General features: G+C 35.9%; 1 protein-coding gene and 1 long non-coding RNA gene across 2 annotated transcripts; one reads left to right on the plus strand and one right to left on the minus strand.

Annotated features, from left to right (window-relative positions):
• Nucleotides 1–1,183: 1,183 nt before the first annotated feature.
• On the plus strand, nucleotides 1,184–3,550 carry LOC100376231 (monocarboxylate transporter 12-like). The gene is made up of 4 exons (XM_006822543.3): nucleotides 1,184–1,391; nucleotides 1,765–1,908; nucleotides 2,196–3,140; nucleotides 3,342–3,550. Exons 1-4 carry the CDS (start codon nucleotides 1,184–1,186, stop codon nucleotides 3,548–3,550), a joined length of 1,506 nt encoding a protein of 501 aa, XP_006822606.3.
• Nucleotides 3,551–9,899: 6,349 nt separating this feature from the next.
• LOC146736271 (uncharacterized) lies at nucleotides 9,900–11,018 on the minus strand. Its single transcript, XR_014930928.1, has 2 exons — nucleotides 10,909–11,018; nucleotides 9,900–10,038 (listed from the first exon to the last, which is right to left on the minus strand). It is a non-coding gene; the product is annotated as an uncharacterized LOC146736271 (long non-coding RNA).
• Nucleotides 11,019–16,160: the final 5,142 nt, after the last annotated feature.

The following is a 16,160-nucleotide window of genomic DNA, read 5'->3' on the forward strand; positions in this document are numbered from 1 at the left end:
ACGCAGGAATAATTGGGAGTAGAATATGTGAGGGATTGTATCAACGAGTACTGAAAAGTAAATATTTATTCTTCTTTTGCATCGCTGAGCATTTCTGTTGTAGTATACTGGTTTGCGATGTTTTTTTTTTACTGAAACGCCCCTTATAGTTGAATCCCGAGTTTGAAGGAGAATGTAACAGCGCACTACGTGGTTCGTTTGAATACAATGGTGAAGAATTGGAATGATAAGGCGCCGTCCGATCTCGGTGGAAAGTTTCGAAGTCAGTCATACCATGGTCATACGTAGTTGAAATTTATGTTGAAGTTAAAAGTTCCTCCACAGAATTGGGCATTCGTAAACATGCCGTGCAACTGCGGAACTCCACTGACTGGATGACTTTCGTCGACATCGGTCGTCGCTGAACAGCACGCTACAACTTTGTTTGTGATGTTACTTGCTAGTCGTGGATTGAATGAATCTTGATTACTAGTTAAAATGTTGTTCATTTCGTTGGTAATCTTTATTTGGAACTGAGTAACGCCACAACGTCGCAAGCGGAATCCTCCTGGTACTTCGATGTTGATGGTTGCGCCTCCATGGCAATCGCTAAATTTACTGTGGGTAGATCTTCAGAGAACCCTTCAGTGTTTATAAAACTCAGTTTCCAGGTGGTCAACATACATAAAGTTCTCCCAATCATAGTATTCCATGTGATGTACACCTAATATGCCAAAAATGTTACTGAACTATTTGAACCGGATAAAAATAGCAGACTAAATGTTTTTTACAAAATAAAAATAGTTCGGTTGCCAATGGAAATAACATGTTCATTTGCATATCGACCGTGAAAATACCGAAAGCATTATAGCATGGATGATATGCAAATTAGTTTTAGTCAAAATACTGTAAAATATTATTATATTATTTTATATACAACAAAATCGCGTCTTAGAATTAAATTATAATTGTCAGTATGTGTGAGTGTGTTTATTTTTAGTTTATTCCACTTGTTATAAAAATTAGCAGTGTGCAACCAACACTGAATGTAAAAAAGGAAAACATCCGAAAGATATTCAAGTGGCAACGAATCTGCACTCAGACATTTGAGCAGTATTTTGTGAACGGCGATGAATAAAATCATAAAACGTTGTTGTTTTAAGGTCCATATGTTGAATATATTTTCCAGATTATACATCCCGACATGACCATGAATCATTCAAAAGCCAAACAAGATTCCAGTTTATATAAATGGGTTGTTGTCATTGGATGTATGTACATACAAGCTGTAATTGCGGGTAGCATCACTGCTTCAACCATGTTTCTAGTATTATTCGCAGAATATTTCCAAAAAAGTGTTGGCGAAACATTTGCAGTATCATCACTCCAGTTTTTGGTTCGTACTTTGACAGGTGAGACAATTATTTTGATTTGAATTTTGGATGTTTTCTACTATATGCCAATTATATATTGGCTTTGGTATAAGATTTTTGCATGTATCACATATTGTTCATAATTTAAGACAATCGTATATTCGCCAGCGCAGCTTGATGAAACCAGTTTATACTGGGCAATATAAACGGATTTCAATATGCATGCATTCGTATCAGGAATAAAAGCACGTGTGCATGTGTTTCTTACAAATATATCTTCATCCACCTCTCAATCTGCATATAATATATATATATATATATATATATGCAAATATATATTGCATTGCAAATTTAAACTATTAGAAAAAGGTCCAACACACTTTACTTTCTGTCTACTATCCATTTATTGTAGCCCCCTTTATTGGTGGTTTAACTAGGCGGTTTGGATGTCGTCCAATGGTAATAGCTGCAGGAATTATATCAACTATTGCGGTCATATTGACCTCCTTTGCAACCAGCTTGATGTGGGTATACATTACGTATGGCGTGATGTTAGGTATGAAACAGTATATTTATTTGTTAACAGAAAAATGTATTTAAGAATGTTTATTTCTTTCTATCTTATAGGATATGGGGTGCCGTTTGTGCATTTATTTATATAGCGTTTTTTTATAGATCTAAGCTTGTTATATATAAACAGTTCTGTGATCTTTCATTATAATCAGATATACATATTCAAATAAGTGGTGTATGACTCACCAATTGAAAGCAATACATTTCCTTATTTCAAGCGTCCCGTGCTTTCATTAACATTATACACAACATGATTCTGCTATATCTAAGGTTTGGCATTTTCGTTGATGTATGGTCCATCGATCGTGATCGTCGGACAGTACTTCACACGGCGACATGCATTGGCGAATGGGATGGTGTTCACTGGTGTTGGGATTGGAATGATGGCCCTACCACCTTTATATCAGATGTTAATTGAAACATATGGGTGGCGGTCGGCATTGGTTGTGATATCGGGTATTTACATGAATATCATTGTTTCTGGAATGCTGATGAAACCACTAAATTCAGATGACACAGTGGGTCAAGAAGCGGATTTCAATCGAGTACAAGATAACCAATCAACTCATAATGGAGACACATTTGAATCAACGGATATCACGGACGAGTGTAGAGTTACACAAGGTGACGATATGACATACAATGAAGTAAGATCAAACATTGAGCATAACAAAGTTGACGAGGTAAAACATGCAGCAGTAAGATCCAGAAAATCACAGAGATGCTCAGTACTACGGGAAAACCTCAATATTACATTGTTGCGACATAATTCATGGTTGCAAGTAATGTGCGTTGCTGGTGTATTCCTAGGTTTTGGGTATATTATTGGATTGGTTCATTTTGTGCCAAAAGCTCTTTCTGAAAATATAGAAAAGCTCGACGCTGCATTCCTAATGACTATTATGGGAATCACAAGTTTAGTAGGAAGATGTTTGCACGGATGGTTTGTCGATTTAGGATACTTCTCTCCAGCGGTAGTGTTTGCAGTATCACTCTCCTCTGCTGGAGCGTGTCTTATGGGCATGCCATTATCAAATGGATCTTATGCAGTACTGGCCGCTGTGGCTGCTTGCTTTGGATTTAGCGTTGGTGTAGGTATGCCAATTTATGCTGTTACTCTGAAAGCTTGTGTAGGTGTTGAGCATCTATCAAATGCACTTGGCTGGTATATACTATTTAGTGGTATTGGATATATGCTTGGTGCACCTGTTGCAGGTATGTATGAGTTACATTGAAACAATGACATTTGAAAATGTGATCCTTACGTATTTAACCTGAGTTTAACCGGGTAAATCATATTCTAACGATATGTGCACGATAACACGATTGCATGTTGTTTCACTGTTGGTAAATCGTAATATTGAATAACAAAATTGTATGCATAAGCATGATCGTTTTACTCTTTTTTGCTTTTAGGGTGGCTTTATGATCTAACGTCCAACTACAATGTGTCTTTCATAATTGCCAGCTCATCCATGATTATTTCGGGGTGCATTGTGTTTGTAAAGCTGGGATGTCAGAAATGGAAGTCAAAGAAAATTTATGAACAGGAAACGAAATGCCAAGATATTCCAGTTTCAGGAAACCAATGCGGAACAGAGATTATTCATAGTGCACGTGCATGAACAAAATGAACAATAAGGACAACAAGAACTACTTACTCACAAAGTCAAAAACATTATGTATTGTACCTTGAGTTTCAGGACTGCGAGGATCATGGGTTAAAGTCTTAGCAGTGCGTCGTTATTCAGAATGACCAAAGACTTCTAGCTAGTGTATATGTATATGACCCTTTTACAAATGATTTGACATGTCACTGTCACGAATTTCGTCAAAGCATACACTCAAAATGGGTTTTTGTAATTCTTTTAATTTTTGTAATTCATTCTGACATTGCTTCATGTATACCATAGCGTCCATATACATTTCTTTTACTGACTATGCAGTGTAGTGTACTTTTCAATTTCAATTTTTGGACATTCCCTATATGTTGAGTTTATTAATTCCACTATTCTACAATAGATGTATGTGCAGCCATCAACACATTTTGGAGAAAATATTTACATATCAGCAGAACTATTTGCTTTGGCCTCGTCTTGATATGTGTGTGGTCTGAAAGGACTTTTCAAGAATGATATGGTGTATCTTGCGCCGAATTTTCACCCACGAGAATGACCTTGGTCGACACTGGAGATCCAAAGTTTTTTCTTTTCATTCGCTTTCGATCTAGGTTTTCAAAGCTCTCAAAAACAAATGTCATGTAAACACAACCTAGTATTACATCTTAATTGCATATCAGCGACGTTTTTTTCAAAATATGGCGAATATCAGAATGTTAAGAATCTGCTGTTTTTTAGTTTTTATTATTGGATCTCTCCTTTAATGTTGCTTTGATTAGGTTATCTTGCAAATTCCAAGCCTATGGCTACATCTGTGATTCAGGAACTATAGACTGTAGGCCGAGTGAGTAGCAAGTGACACCGGAATGCGTTGTGTCGCAGAGAATAATATTATGAGACACATTGATCTCAACAAAACAAGGAGTGCACGCAAAATATAATTAAATTAAAAACAAAACTTAAAGGACCTACCTTCCAACCACCAAAGAAATTACCAAGTTAAAACTTTGTAACAACTAAGTTTGTACTCGTTGGTCTGCGCAATAGACAAAGTTGCAGCCATCTGGATACTTCCACCAGACCCATTAAAGATGAATTGGATGCCGTCCATGTAAGATTTAGCACCATCCCCAAAAGACACAAAAAAGAATTTGGAATTTGTTCTGGTTTTGTCTAATCCTTAGTCTAGTCCTAGTCAATGATTACTCAGAAGCTTTTCTATGGAACTGTTGGTTATCAAGTAGAGAGTAGAGTATTTGAATGTCTTGTAGGGTTTCAGAATTGTACCATAAATAACTTCATTTGTAATGTAGTCAAATTAAGACGATATTGTGATTATGTGGCATAGTGACATGCAGCCAGTCTGTCGAATAGTGAATGGGTCAACCATATTCTGAACAGTCTGCTATGATACTGCCATGATGGTTCTTTAATGTTTTGTAGACACTGTGGAATATCAAATGTGAATATCACTGGTACATGACTGCAACATTAATTTGAATGGTGCGAAGCATACACAATATTGATTGTGCTAGAAAGGTTCAGCTTCATTGATTAGTACGGTATAGGTGACCCGTCTGATAATGTGTCACGCGGATTGTGAGCAGTAACTGCATATGTTGTATTGGGCTGAAAATAATCAGTACTGTAGAGTGGGAAATAAAACGATGTATTGACATGATATATTGTTTCTGTTCGGTTAGCTTTGGTGATATTGGATGACAGCAAGTGAGCAGCAATGGTGATTGGACACTGTAACATTCTGACAAGTAGTTGTGCATCAGTGACTGTGTTATAGGTTGAAGCTGAATGATTTGCATGATTGAATTGGTGAGCCGGGAAGCATCGGGGGCTCATTATCAGATGGGTGATTGGGAGCAGTTGGCAGGAACACCAGGTGCTGCTAACTCTAATTTCAAATTGCAGTTGTGGAGCATTTTTCATGGTCCTCTCGATGCTGGCATCTTTTCAAAATCAAATACGTACATTTTACTGTTGAGTTGGCGAAAACGTCCAGTTCGACCACTATGTAAGCTTATGATCTGGTGAAGAAACTACGCCTTTTTCCATGAACGGAGTTTTTGAATTGTGAAAAATATTTTTTCAAAAACAACAGAGAAACAAATTCAAAAGCATGATAAACATTAAATAAAAGTAATTAAAGCACAGCAAGGTTTCAACAGAACATTTGCTAGTAATCCCATGAAAACAGGTGAATTTGTATGACTACATGATCCCACAAAGAAGAAAAATACAACACCAAATCTAAAAGCAACATATATTGGTCCCTTTATTATTGTGAAAAAATTACCTGAGTCTATCAAGTACAATGCAACCATCGATAACAGTTAAGAAATATATACATATGAACCGTATGAAGCCATATTTGAGAGAATATATCCATAGCAGGAGAAAATTCTGAACGCCCTATCACACAAGTAGACAATGATCAAGCTGTGTAAAAAACAGAGGTCGGAGTATACAAAAAAGGAGTTTAGGTTGGGAAATCACCAGGACAAAAAAGAAAACAAGAAAAACAAATGTTTCCCAGGAATATGAAATGAAATCCACAAGAAAATAAGCAGTTGCCTGAAAAATACTATGTAGGTCAACCGCTGAGAATTACTGCATGAGTGGAACTGACAGCCATTGTTGGTGACATATTAGAAAGACGGAATTAATCGTGGAGGAGCTGAGCGGAAACGAAGGAAAAAAGAAGCAGGATGAATGAAAAACAGAGGAGGTACGTATAACATCTATAAGAAAGAAAATGGTGGCAAAAATGAGGGAAGTGAAGAAAAAAGTGATGTGAAAAAGCAACATCTTCAGGACATCTTCTTCTCAAAACCGCCAGCCTACTAGAAATGGGCCATCAGAAAGTCGCGCCAAGGGTGAAAGAAAGCTTTACAAGGGCGTTGAATTTGTGCGATGTGGCGGGATGTGCTGAGTTAAGCACCAACAGAAGGTACATAGTGACTGGGTCTGAGCGATTCTTGTAATTTGTGAATTTTTACCAGATGCACAAAGCCGTAAAAAACATGTCAAGATATGTCGAAGAAAACTGCTACCACTTTCGTCTGCCGCATGACGATAAAAAGCACCATGTATTATTGTCAACAGTGTTATCATTGCCGCTATTTTTTGTATTCCGAGAAGCTCATGCAATTGTTATTACTGTATTATTGTATTTCACAAAATCCATGTGTCATAATGTAATTCATCGTTATATCCTAGCATTTACCAGATCCAATCAATACTCGACCAAGTTCCTGTTTGATCAGCCGAGCTAATGATTGTTAGATGTTCAAACCTGTATTGGTTGAAGGGCTCTTGTGGCCAATTTAAAACTCTCAAAATTGTATTCTGACATATTCCTCATGATATGCAAAGCATATTATATTTCAGTAGTAGACACAAGTGAAATAATAATAATAATAATAATAATTATTATAATAATTATAATAATAATAACAATTATTATTATTATTATTATTATTATTATGAAATAATTGTTTTAACCACATACTGTCATCCGATAATTATTGATTATTTGAAATATATGAAACATTTCTGATTCATTCATACATAAATATGATATTGATATATTTGTTTTGTTTTTTTACATCCACAACCTGGAGAATGTTAAAATATTCATAAATAGCCAGTCTCATGTTTTGTACTTGGCTCGCGACAACTGCATCCTGACAAACAATTCCAGTTCAGGTAACAGTTTCTCCTATAATTCGTCTTGTCGGTTGCATCGAGGTACAGTTTAAGGTGTTGCTTTTACTATTTTGTAATATTTATAACCGATTATTTCGTTTCATTCCATGCAGAATATCTGTCCACACATCGGCTTCCTCAAACTGGACGTCATGGTATGCTGTTTTATATTTAGATGTTTTCTTCGACTTCCATTCTTTGTAACCATAATTAGCAAGAAACTATGTACCCCACAAGTAACCTGTAGAATGCTGTGTGGGTAATATTTTTATATTGATTTTTGCTGCATTTGCAGCAAATAGTTACCAAACAATGAGAAATCTATTGGATTGAATATACCTCTCAGGTGGCTTCACATGCATAGTTCAAGCCTGCCTAACCGGTGCTTATACCAGGATTTAGTTACAGCTTCATGTTCCCAGTAATCGCAAGAAATTGACATGACAATAGAAATTCATGAAAGACTGGCACTCCCATGCAATTAACAGCGAGTTAAATTCTTGGGATTGAAACATATATTTTGAAGTCACTAATGCACGGTACGAGGTTTTACCCAGAATTCAACACGTTCTGTACCAACGCATATTGCTATGCGCAGAACTGAAATTCTGGCATCGTTCTGCGCAAAAACCGTTTTTAGCTCGTGAGTTGTTTCCGGGTTCGCCTTCCATGTGCTTATCGTGCGATTTATTGTACCAATATCACATTTTCTGGACGTATTCCTACACAATCATGCCAAGAGCATTCAAAAGAGTCAAGCAGGCAAGTTTAGCCGCAAAATTACGTGGGAAATTGGCTTCAACTGCTCACTCGATCGCCGATGTTGTCCGTCGGCACACAAGGTCGTTCGCTTTCTGATCTTTCTTCCGAGATTTTGACTCGAATATTCGGGTTTTGTTGCTTTTTTAATGACAGTGATGACGATAGTTCACAGTTCGAGAAAGTTAAAACGATGTGCTCACTTCGAATGGTTTGTAGGCGATTTTATGCTATCGCGTCGAATGATTTGTTCGTTATGGGAATGACAGCAAGCTCTATTGCCAGCCGTGCTTTTCACAGATTTAAGCTGATGAAGGCGAGATCGCTCGTTGCTCATGAAATAGGGCAACTTTCCGATTTGATCATTCAAAAAGGGCCATCTCAAGTAAGACAAGTGGTGAGAAATTTGCTGGAAAATTTAAAGGGTCACGAATGGGATGATTCAAAGAAATATTTGGAAGTCTCTCTTGCAGTTTTATTTAGCACGAAAAGATCAGCAATTTCTAAGAAAGCCACTGGGAGTCGAGCCTACATCAGTAAAATCTTAAATCAGCACCAGGCAGTAGGTGAAAAGTTGTCTGGATTTGATGAGAGTGCCCTTTGGCAATTACGATTAAATAAAGATAAAGCATTTGCCAAATCAGTATTATCTGTATCATTTTTCAAGGAAGCCATTACATCAGATATTCTGCCTCCTTCTGTTAAATTGGCTTTATTAGCAGCACCATCTTCCCAGAAATTAGATCAGACAACAAATGACACTAAATTATGGAATGATTCTGAAGCACATATTTATCCATCTAGGGGGCGGTCTATCTGAATCTGACAATGATGGTTTAGAGAAATCTCTGAGAACACAAGAAAATGTTTCAAGAATTCTCAGATTAACCACTTTGAGAAATAATTTGAAACGGTTCCACAATATGGTGTCAGAAACTGCCTCTCAAAATAAAAAGGGCTGGTTTGTTCATGATATTGAAGGCCTGGTTTGGAGAAGTGTCCTCAACATATTGACTGAAAACAAATTGGATTATGACCTTGATGATGAAAATGAGAGACAGAAGTTAGAAATAGTTGTAGGTGAGGGTGGCCACACTTTCCAAGATTTCAAGGGAGTGTCCCAAAATTTCAAAGTATTTGCCATCAGTGGTGCTATACGTCTGATAAAATATAATGGTAATGAAGTATGGAGAAATCCAAATCCACAGTCTTCTGATGCAAGCCGCATTCCATTTGCCATTATAAATGCCCCAGAGAGTGGTGCACTGATAGAAGTTGATATTCTTCCTGTTCTGGCATGCACTGAAACATTTGCCCAACATGGTATAAAGGGAATGAAATACTGCAGAAAACTGGAAGGAGATGAAAAGTATAAAAGTTTGGTCTTGCAGAGAAAGAGTACCAGTTTTTTCTGCAATTTATGTTTGGCTAAAGTTCATAAATGTCACAATCCAAATCATGAATGGGATATGTCTATCATTCTTGCGGATATGAATTCATGGGCAGAAGAAAAAAGTAATGGTCATAGTATTCATCCTCTTATAAAGTATTACCCCATTAATGAATACACTATGGATCACCTTCATGCTAAATTGAGAAACGTGGGTAAACTAATTGACGAGCTCTTCAATGAGGCTCAAAAGATCGACCAACAACTGGAATTTATACAAAAGTTTGCAAAGTTATCTGAAGATCAAAAACATGATGTGAAGCAATATGAAACAAAACTGGTCGACCAATTTGATACCAAGGTTGAAATTAATGAAGCAAATCATTCAGCAAAGTTACTTCAAGTTACTAAAAAGGATGATCTTAACGAACTTGATAAGAAACTTGAAGCAGCTTCACTAGCATTTGAAATTAGATACACTGAACACATTGAAATTTTATTTGGCACACACAAGGAATACAAATGCACACTATGTGCATCACATCTCCATGTTGTATATAAAATCAAGCCAGGTATCACTCGTCACATGCAAACTGTCCATGGTAAGTTCAGCACAAAAGATCTGAAACAAAACACAAGATGCATTACTAATCTCAATATTTAATATCAAAAATCTGTCATAATAATAAATTATTATTTACACTTGGTAAAACTATTCCAAAGTCAGCCTAAATTGTCAAATTTGTAATGACACTATTTTCTATGAGGTATTTGACTGTAAAAAATAGGGCATGTGGAGGGGGCCTAGCACATTGTCTTTGAAAATCATTTATTATTAAACTAATCTCAATATTTAATATAAAAAATCTGTCATAATAATAAATTATTATTTACACTTGGTAAAACTATTCTAAAGTCAGCCTAAATTGTCAAATTTGTAATGACACTATTTTCTAGGTATTAATTCTTCAACTTCAAGCACATCAATGTGTGTCACGTTTACTGGAGAAATGGGGCAAGTGGAGGGGGCGTGGCACATTTTTTTTTGAAAATCATTTGTTATTAACTATATTTAGTATATTCTCACTTTAATATTACATAATTTATTATGAATAATATGTCAGAAAATAATATTGAGAGAAACGAATGAAATGCATTGGTATCAAAAACAGATACATGGAAAATGTTCTTTTTATCCCTATACCCATAGTATCTCAATAGTGTATATATTATCTCAATAGTGAATATATGGTATGCAAATTAATGACAAAATACATTATGACACTTTATTCACTACTCCTATGAGGGACATAACGTGTATATGGTCGATCTACATATCGTTGTAAAGCTCCCGAAATCCCCAACAAAATTACGTTTTTCATTTTCACGACCAGCATTTTTGCAACAAAAAAGGCGCCAACAATTGTAGAAATCGAACGTTATTTTCTAAAAATTGCATTTTTTCGTGTAAAACGTAAAAAAAAGGACTTACCGAACGTAACATTGTGAGCCGCCATGTTGACAATCCATAGGAGGCACTCTCGCGGTAATTCTAACATAACAGTGAGAGGAGTAGGCCAAAATCCACCAAAAATGCAGTAATTTCGCATAATCAATTATAGTCTATAACTATTTATTGAAATGGTTAAAACGATCCGGGTAAAAAACTTTAAATACATCAAAAATATGAGAATTCCAGTATCAAGTTGGGAATGAGGCTGGTGGTTCAATTGAGGTCATAGAATGCTAATAGCGTGTATGCTAGTTTTTCTTTCAATTTGAAATTGCGCCCTCGTGCGGAGATAAAGTGTATATTGGATGGTACAAAACGCATTGAACTCTGGGACATTTGCTGTGTGATGTAGGCAATGAATAACTTAAAGTTGACATAAAGACGAGGTAGTTTATGATTTAATCAGTGCTCAACTAGAGGCTGAAATTATAATTAATTTGTTTATTTCAATTTCTCCTGAAGTCAAATAGAATACACTGGTGAAACACGATAGTACCCATGGGCGAAAGGATGTTTTGGGGTGTAGTTTACATTGTGTATGGAGTGGTAGGGTCGGGTGTAATTTGTTCATTTCCAACTCTTATGAAGTCACGTAGAATTTCACTTAATTTATTTTTGCTGACATGTTTTCAAGCATTACGTGTGAATCCAATTTTCACTGTGCTGTGTCTCAATAGAGTGTGAGGGAATGGCATTTTCACTGGAATTTATTTCAGGGGGAAAATGTTTTCAGTGATAATGAAGTATTATGACAGAACCCCATACCCTCCCCGTGGCTTTCATTGCGTATGGAAGTTATTTTCACGAGTGATGCGGTGTATCCTGCTGCCGTACTTTCACGAGCGAAGCCACTGGGAGGGTATGGGGTTCTGTTATTATTACATATGTTCCATATTTGATTATTTCATATTAAAGAAAGAACGTGCAACAAATCGGGATAGAAATTTAGGTCGGGGAACCCAATTGCCCATTAATATGCTCCAAGACAATGCTGCGACCTAGCAACGTGTGTCAGTGTAGAACGCGTGTCACTGTACGTGTGGAAATAAAATAATCAGACGTCTAAACTTGAGTCATTGTCCGAATAAATACTGCTCAAATTGACTAAGTGTTCAAAACGTCATAAAAAAGACGCCGCCGACGATGCGCGTCGCACAATCTTTTTTGCTAGCTGTCAAACAACTTGTCAAGTCAAAACATTTACGCGCCAAAGTCAACTTACATTAAGTTCTCCCAATCCTAGTATTCTATGTGATGTACATCTAACATGCCAAAAATGAACGATTGGTGAACGATTTGAACCTGACAAAAATAGCAGACGGAAATGTGTTTACAAAATAAAAATAGTGATTACTTGATTTAGATACCAGGAAGGGGAGGGGGTAAAAGAGAAGTTATATAACATTTTATTATTCAATAATTTATTAAAATATATAAGTTTGTCCAATTCCCTGTGATACAACACCTCAGACATAGCTCATTGTACTCGGTTTGAGTGTGGGTGCAAAGTTACTATTTGATTTTTTTATATCTTTTTTCATTAATGAGAAATTTGACCCCAAAGTTAGAGTAACTGTTCACCAGGAATGGCTTTTTAACTCTTCTGTGATTTTTTTGGCTTGGCTGATTTTGTTCAAACTTGATAGGCAGATCGTACCATCACTAATTGGAAAAACAATCCTGACCCACCGCTACCATGGCAACAGCCAAAATCTGTTTTTTGAATACTTTCGCCCCAAATTTATTACCTCCTACCAGTCTTGTAATAGCAGTGGCCAAATGATCATGCCTTTTATTCTGGCTACGTTGCGCACTGGTAAGAGATCACTGGCGCCGACATTGTTACACTGTCAACGTAATCCCAATTGAACTTTGAATAAAATCTAAATGCTGCCTCCAATCTAGAAAATACTATCGCAAAACGGTTGGAAATAATACATTTAACGGCTGAATACGTCCTAGCAATAAAATAAAGTGACTTCTAAAGACTGAATGTTATTTTGCGAACCTCGTATAAGGTGCCTGGTTTTAGTTATAAACCGACGTTTGCTTCACGTTCATGTCCTACCATGGTAACAGCCGAAAACATATTGCTTGTTTTTTACCGGCTTGTTTCCATTGGCAACCGAAGTATTTTTATTTTGTAAATAAATGTTCGTCTGCTATTTTTGTCCAGTTTAGCAAATTTTTTGCATATTAGGTGTACATCACATGGAATACTACGATTGACAGAACTTGGTGTATGTTACTTGGCGTTACCCAGTTCCAAATAAAGATTACCAACGCCAAATGAGCAACATTTTAACCGGTAATCAAGATTCATTCAATCCAAGGCTAGCAAGCAACATAAGAAGCGAAGTTGTAGCATGCAGTACTAGTAAGTCATCCCATCAGTGGAGTACCACAGTAGCACGGCATGCTTGCCTTCAGCATTGTATTCAAATGAATCACGTGGTGTGTCGTTCTCGTTCAAACCCGGAATTCGATCAATAGGGGAGTTTCAGTAAAAAAAACACATTGCAAATCATGCAAGTTCAACATTTTCAAACCAATATACTAAAACAGGAATGCTCAGAGTACAAAAGTATGATAGTTATTACTTTCCAGTATACACATCTCTGTTAATACTATCCCTCACATATTCTACTCCCAATTACTCCTGCGTATAATGGACTAGCCTCTTTTCATGTTGACATTCAGACTAAAATCATGTGACAGGCTGTTAAAATTGGCTGTTGCATACTCTTTCGCCGGTCTGGGAAATGTGTTTAATTAGCTCTCATTCAAGCAACAATGCAGATTTCCCAGTGGGAGTGAAACTATTCGACTCTGCCATTAAAAAATAGGGGTGTTTTCAGCAAAAAACGAATAACCCTGGAATGCACACAAAATACTGAATTTCGGAACAAATCGTGCATTACTTACAGCAGCAGAATACCACAGAAATATCAGACGATACATGAAAACACTATATATTGTATTTCGGCCTGAACCCTCTATATTGCAATTCAAGGAATTAACCCCTTATGTGCATCCATTTCCCACCTTGGTATCACCCACCCCTGAAAACAAACTCTTAATACCACGCTGAAGCGTTTGGTAATAATAATAATAATAATAATTTATTTATTCGATATTCATTTTGGCAGAAAAAAAACATGTCTTATCAGATCAAAACATGAGTAACATCAATATTTTGTCTAGGAACATCGCCCTTAACATGGAACAATACACTGTATGAACTTTGTAGATATGGACAAGCGGCAACATCAACCTACTACATTAACATTGAACGCTACCTAAGGTAATTATTGTGTCAGTTCTTATAATACCTTGTGTATTATATGAATTAATTAATTAATTAATTAGGAATTAAGACATTTTTAGTGGGCCAGCCAAGCGTTCACATACAAAAATACACATACTGTTTCTATTCAATTTATTTTATTTTATAATATTTTCACTGAATTCTCCAAAACTAAGTTACCATATACAAATTAATTTGTTGGACACTATTTCATCTTAATATTTCACAATCCATATCCTTATATTTGAATCTGTTTCAAGACATTAAAAAATATTTTAGAAGCATAACAATACAACGACTAGATTTGGTGTCACAGTTTGCTCCCAATTCATATTGGAATAGTTATGCAATAATTAGTAAAGTTTTTAAGCATACCATTTATTTCTGACGTCATATTCAGTTGCTAGTTCTCAGGATTTACAACAGTAACAAATAAACAGAAATAATTTTGTTGCCATAGAAGACACAGTCATACCAACTCTTTATTGGGACCATACCATTTCAAACTGCAGGGTGTATAAACAATGGCCCAACATTAAATCAACACATCTTCTACCCACCACAAAAAATGTATCCATAAACCAAGAAAGCAACAAATATCAGGCTGTATCCTGAAAACAAGATAGCATATTACAACTAGTCATTGTAAACATGAACTCCTCCACACCTCCCAATACACTGTACAGCATTAATGGTTCCTATACTTATTTGAATGTATGTACAACAAGCTCTGCCAATAGATGGCACGTGACTCATCAAACTTTTGACCAACCAGTCATTCTAAATATTGTTGAGTGAGGGCGCTATTTACTAATGAAAAGGATCTTTTAAAAGAATTAAACATATCTAATATTACAAGCAGTGAACATCAAGTGATGCCTTCAATGAAGAAACATTGCAATTCACTCACCTCAAAAGACAATGGAACAGTACATATAATTTGAATCCATGGGGCTTGCAGTCTAGCCACAGCTTCATTTCTGCAATGTACCATTTTCCAGCTAGGAAATCACATCTAGTGTTGAAATTACAATAATATATTAAAATTAATTCATTACAACTACAAGCAGTGAACATCACGTGATGCCCTAGAATAATGAAGCATTACAATTCACTCACCTTAAAACACAATGTGACTAGACCTATAACTTGTACCCATGGGGCTTGCAGTCTAGCTGCAGCTTTATTTCTGCAATATACCATTTTCCAGCTGTGAATCACATCTAGTGTTGAAATTACAATAATATATTATAACTAATTCATTAATATTATAAGCAGTGAACATCAAGTGATGCCACAGAATAATGAAACATTACAATTCACTCACCTCAAAACATAATGAGACAGGACCTATACATTGTACGCATGGGGATTGCAGTCTAGCAACAGTTCATTTCTGCGATATACCATTTTTCAGCTGGGAAATCACATCTAGTGTTGACATTAAAATAATATATTAAAATTAATTCATTAATATTACAAGCAGTGAACATCAAGTGACGCCTTAGATTAATGAAGTATTACAATTCACTTACCTCAAAACACAATTGAACAGGACCTATAAATTGTATGCATAGGAATTGCAGTCAAGCCGCAGTTCATTTCTGCGATATAACATTTTCCAGCTGGGAAATTACATCTAGTGTTGAAATTAAAATAATATATTAAAATTAATTCATTAATATTACAATCAGTGAACATCAAGTGATGCCTTACAATAATGAAACATTACAATGTGCTCACCTCAAAACATAATGGGACATGACCTATAAATTGTACGCATGGGGATTGCAGTCCAGCCACAGTTCATTTCTGCGATATACCATTTTCCAGCTGGGAAATCACACCTAGTGTTGAAATTAAAATAATATATTAAAATTAATTCATTAATATTACAAGCAGTGAACATCAAGTGATGCCTTAT

Source organism: Saccoglossus kowalevskii, chromosome 11 (assembly GCF_978046115.1).
Source record: "Saccoglossus kowalevskii chromosome 11, keSacKowa6.1, whole genome shotgun sequence".
Classification (NCBI taxonomy): Eukaryota; Metazoa; Hemichordata; class Enteropneusta; family Harrimaniidae; genus Saccoglossus; species Saccoglossus kowalevskii.

Excerpts from the sequence above, each read along its gene's own strand:
- LOC100376231 (XM_006822543.3), top strand. The coding sequence starts at position 1,184 with ATGACCATGAATCATTCAAAAGCCAAACAAGATTCCAGTTTATATAAA. Across the intron at positions 1,392-1,764 it reads TTTGGTTCGTACTTTGACAG|CCCCCTTTATTGGTGGTTTA; the intron begins GTGAGACAATTA and ends CATTTATTGTAG. Across the intron at positions 3,141-3,341 it reads GCTTGGTGCACCTGTTGCAG|GGTGGCTTTATGATCTAACG; the intron begins GTATGTATGAGT and ends TTTTGCTTTTAG.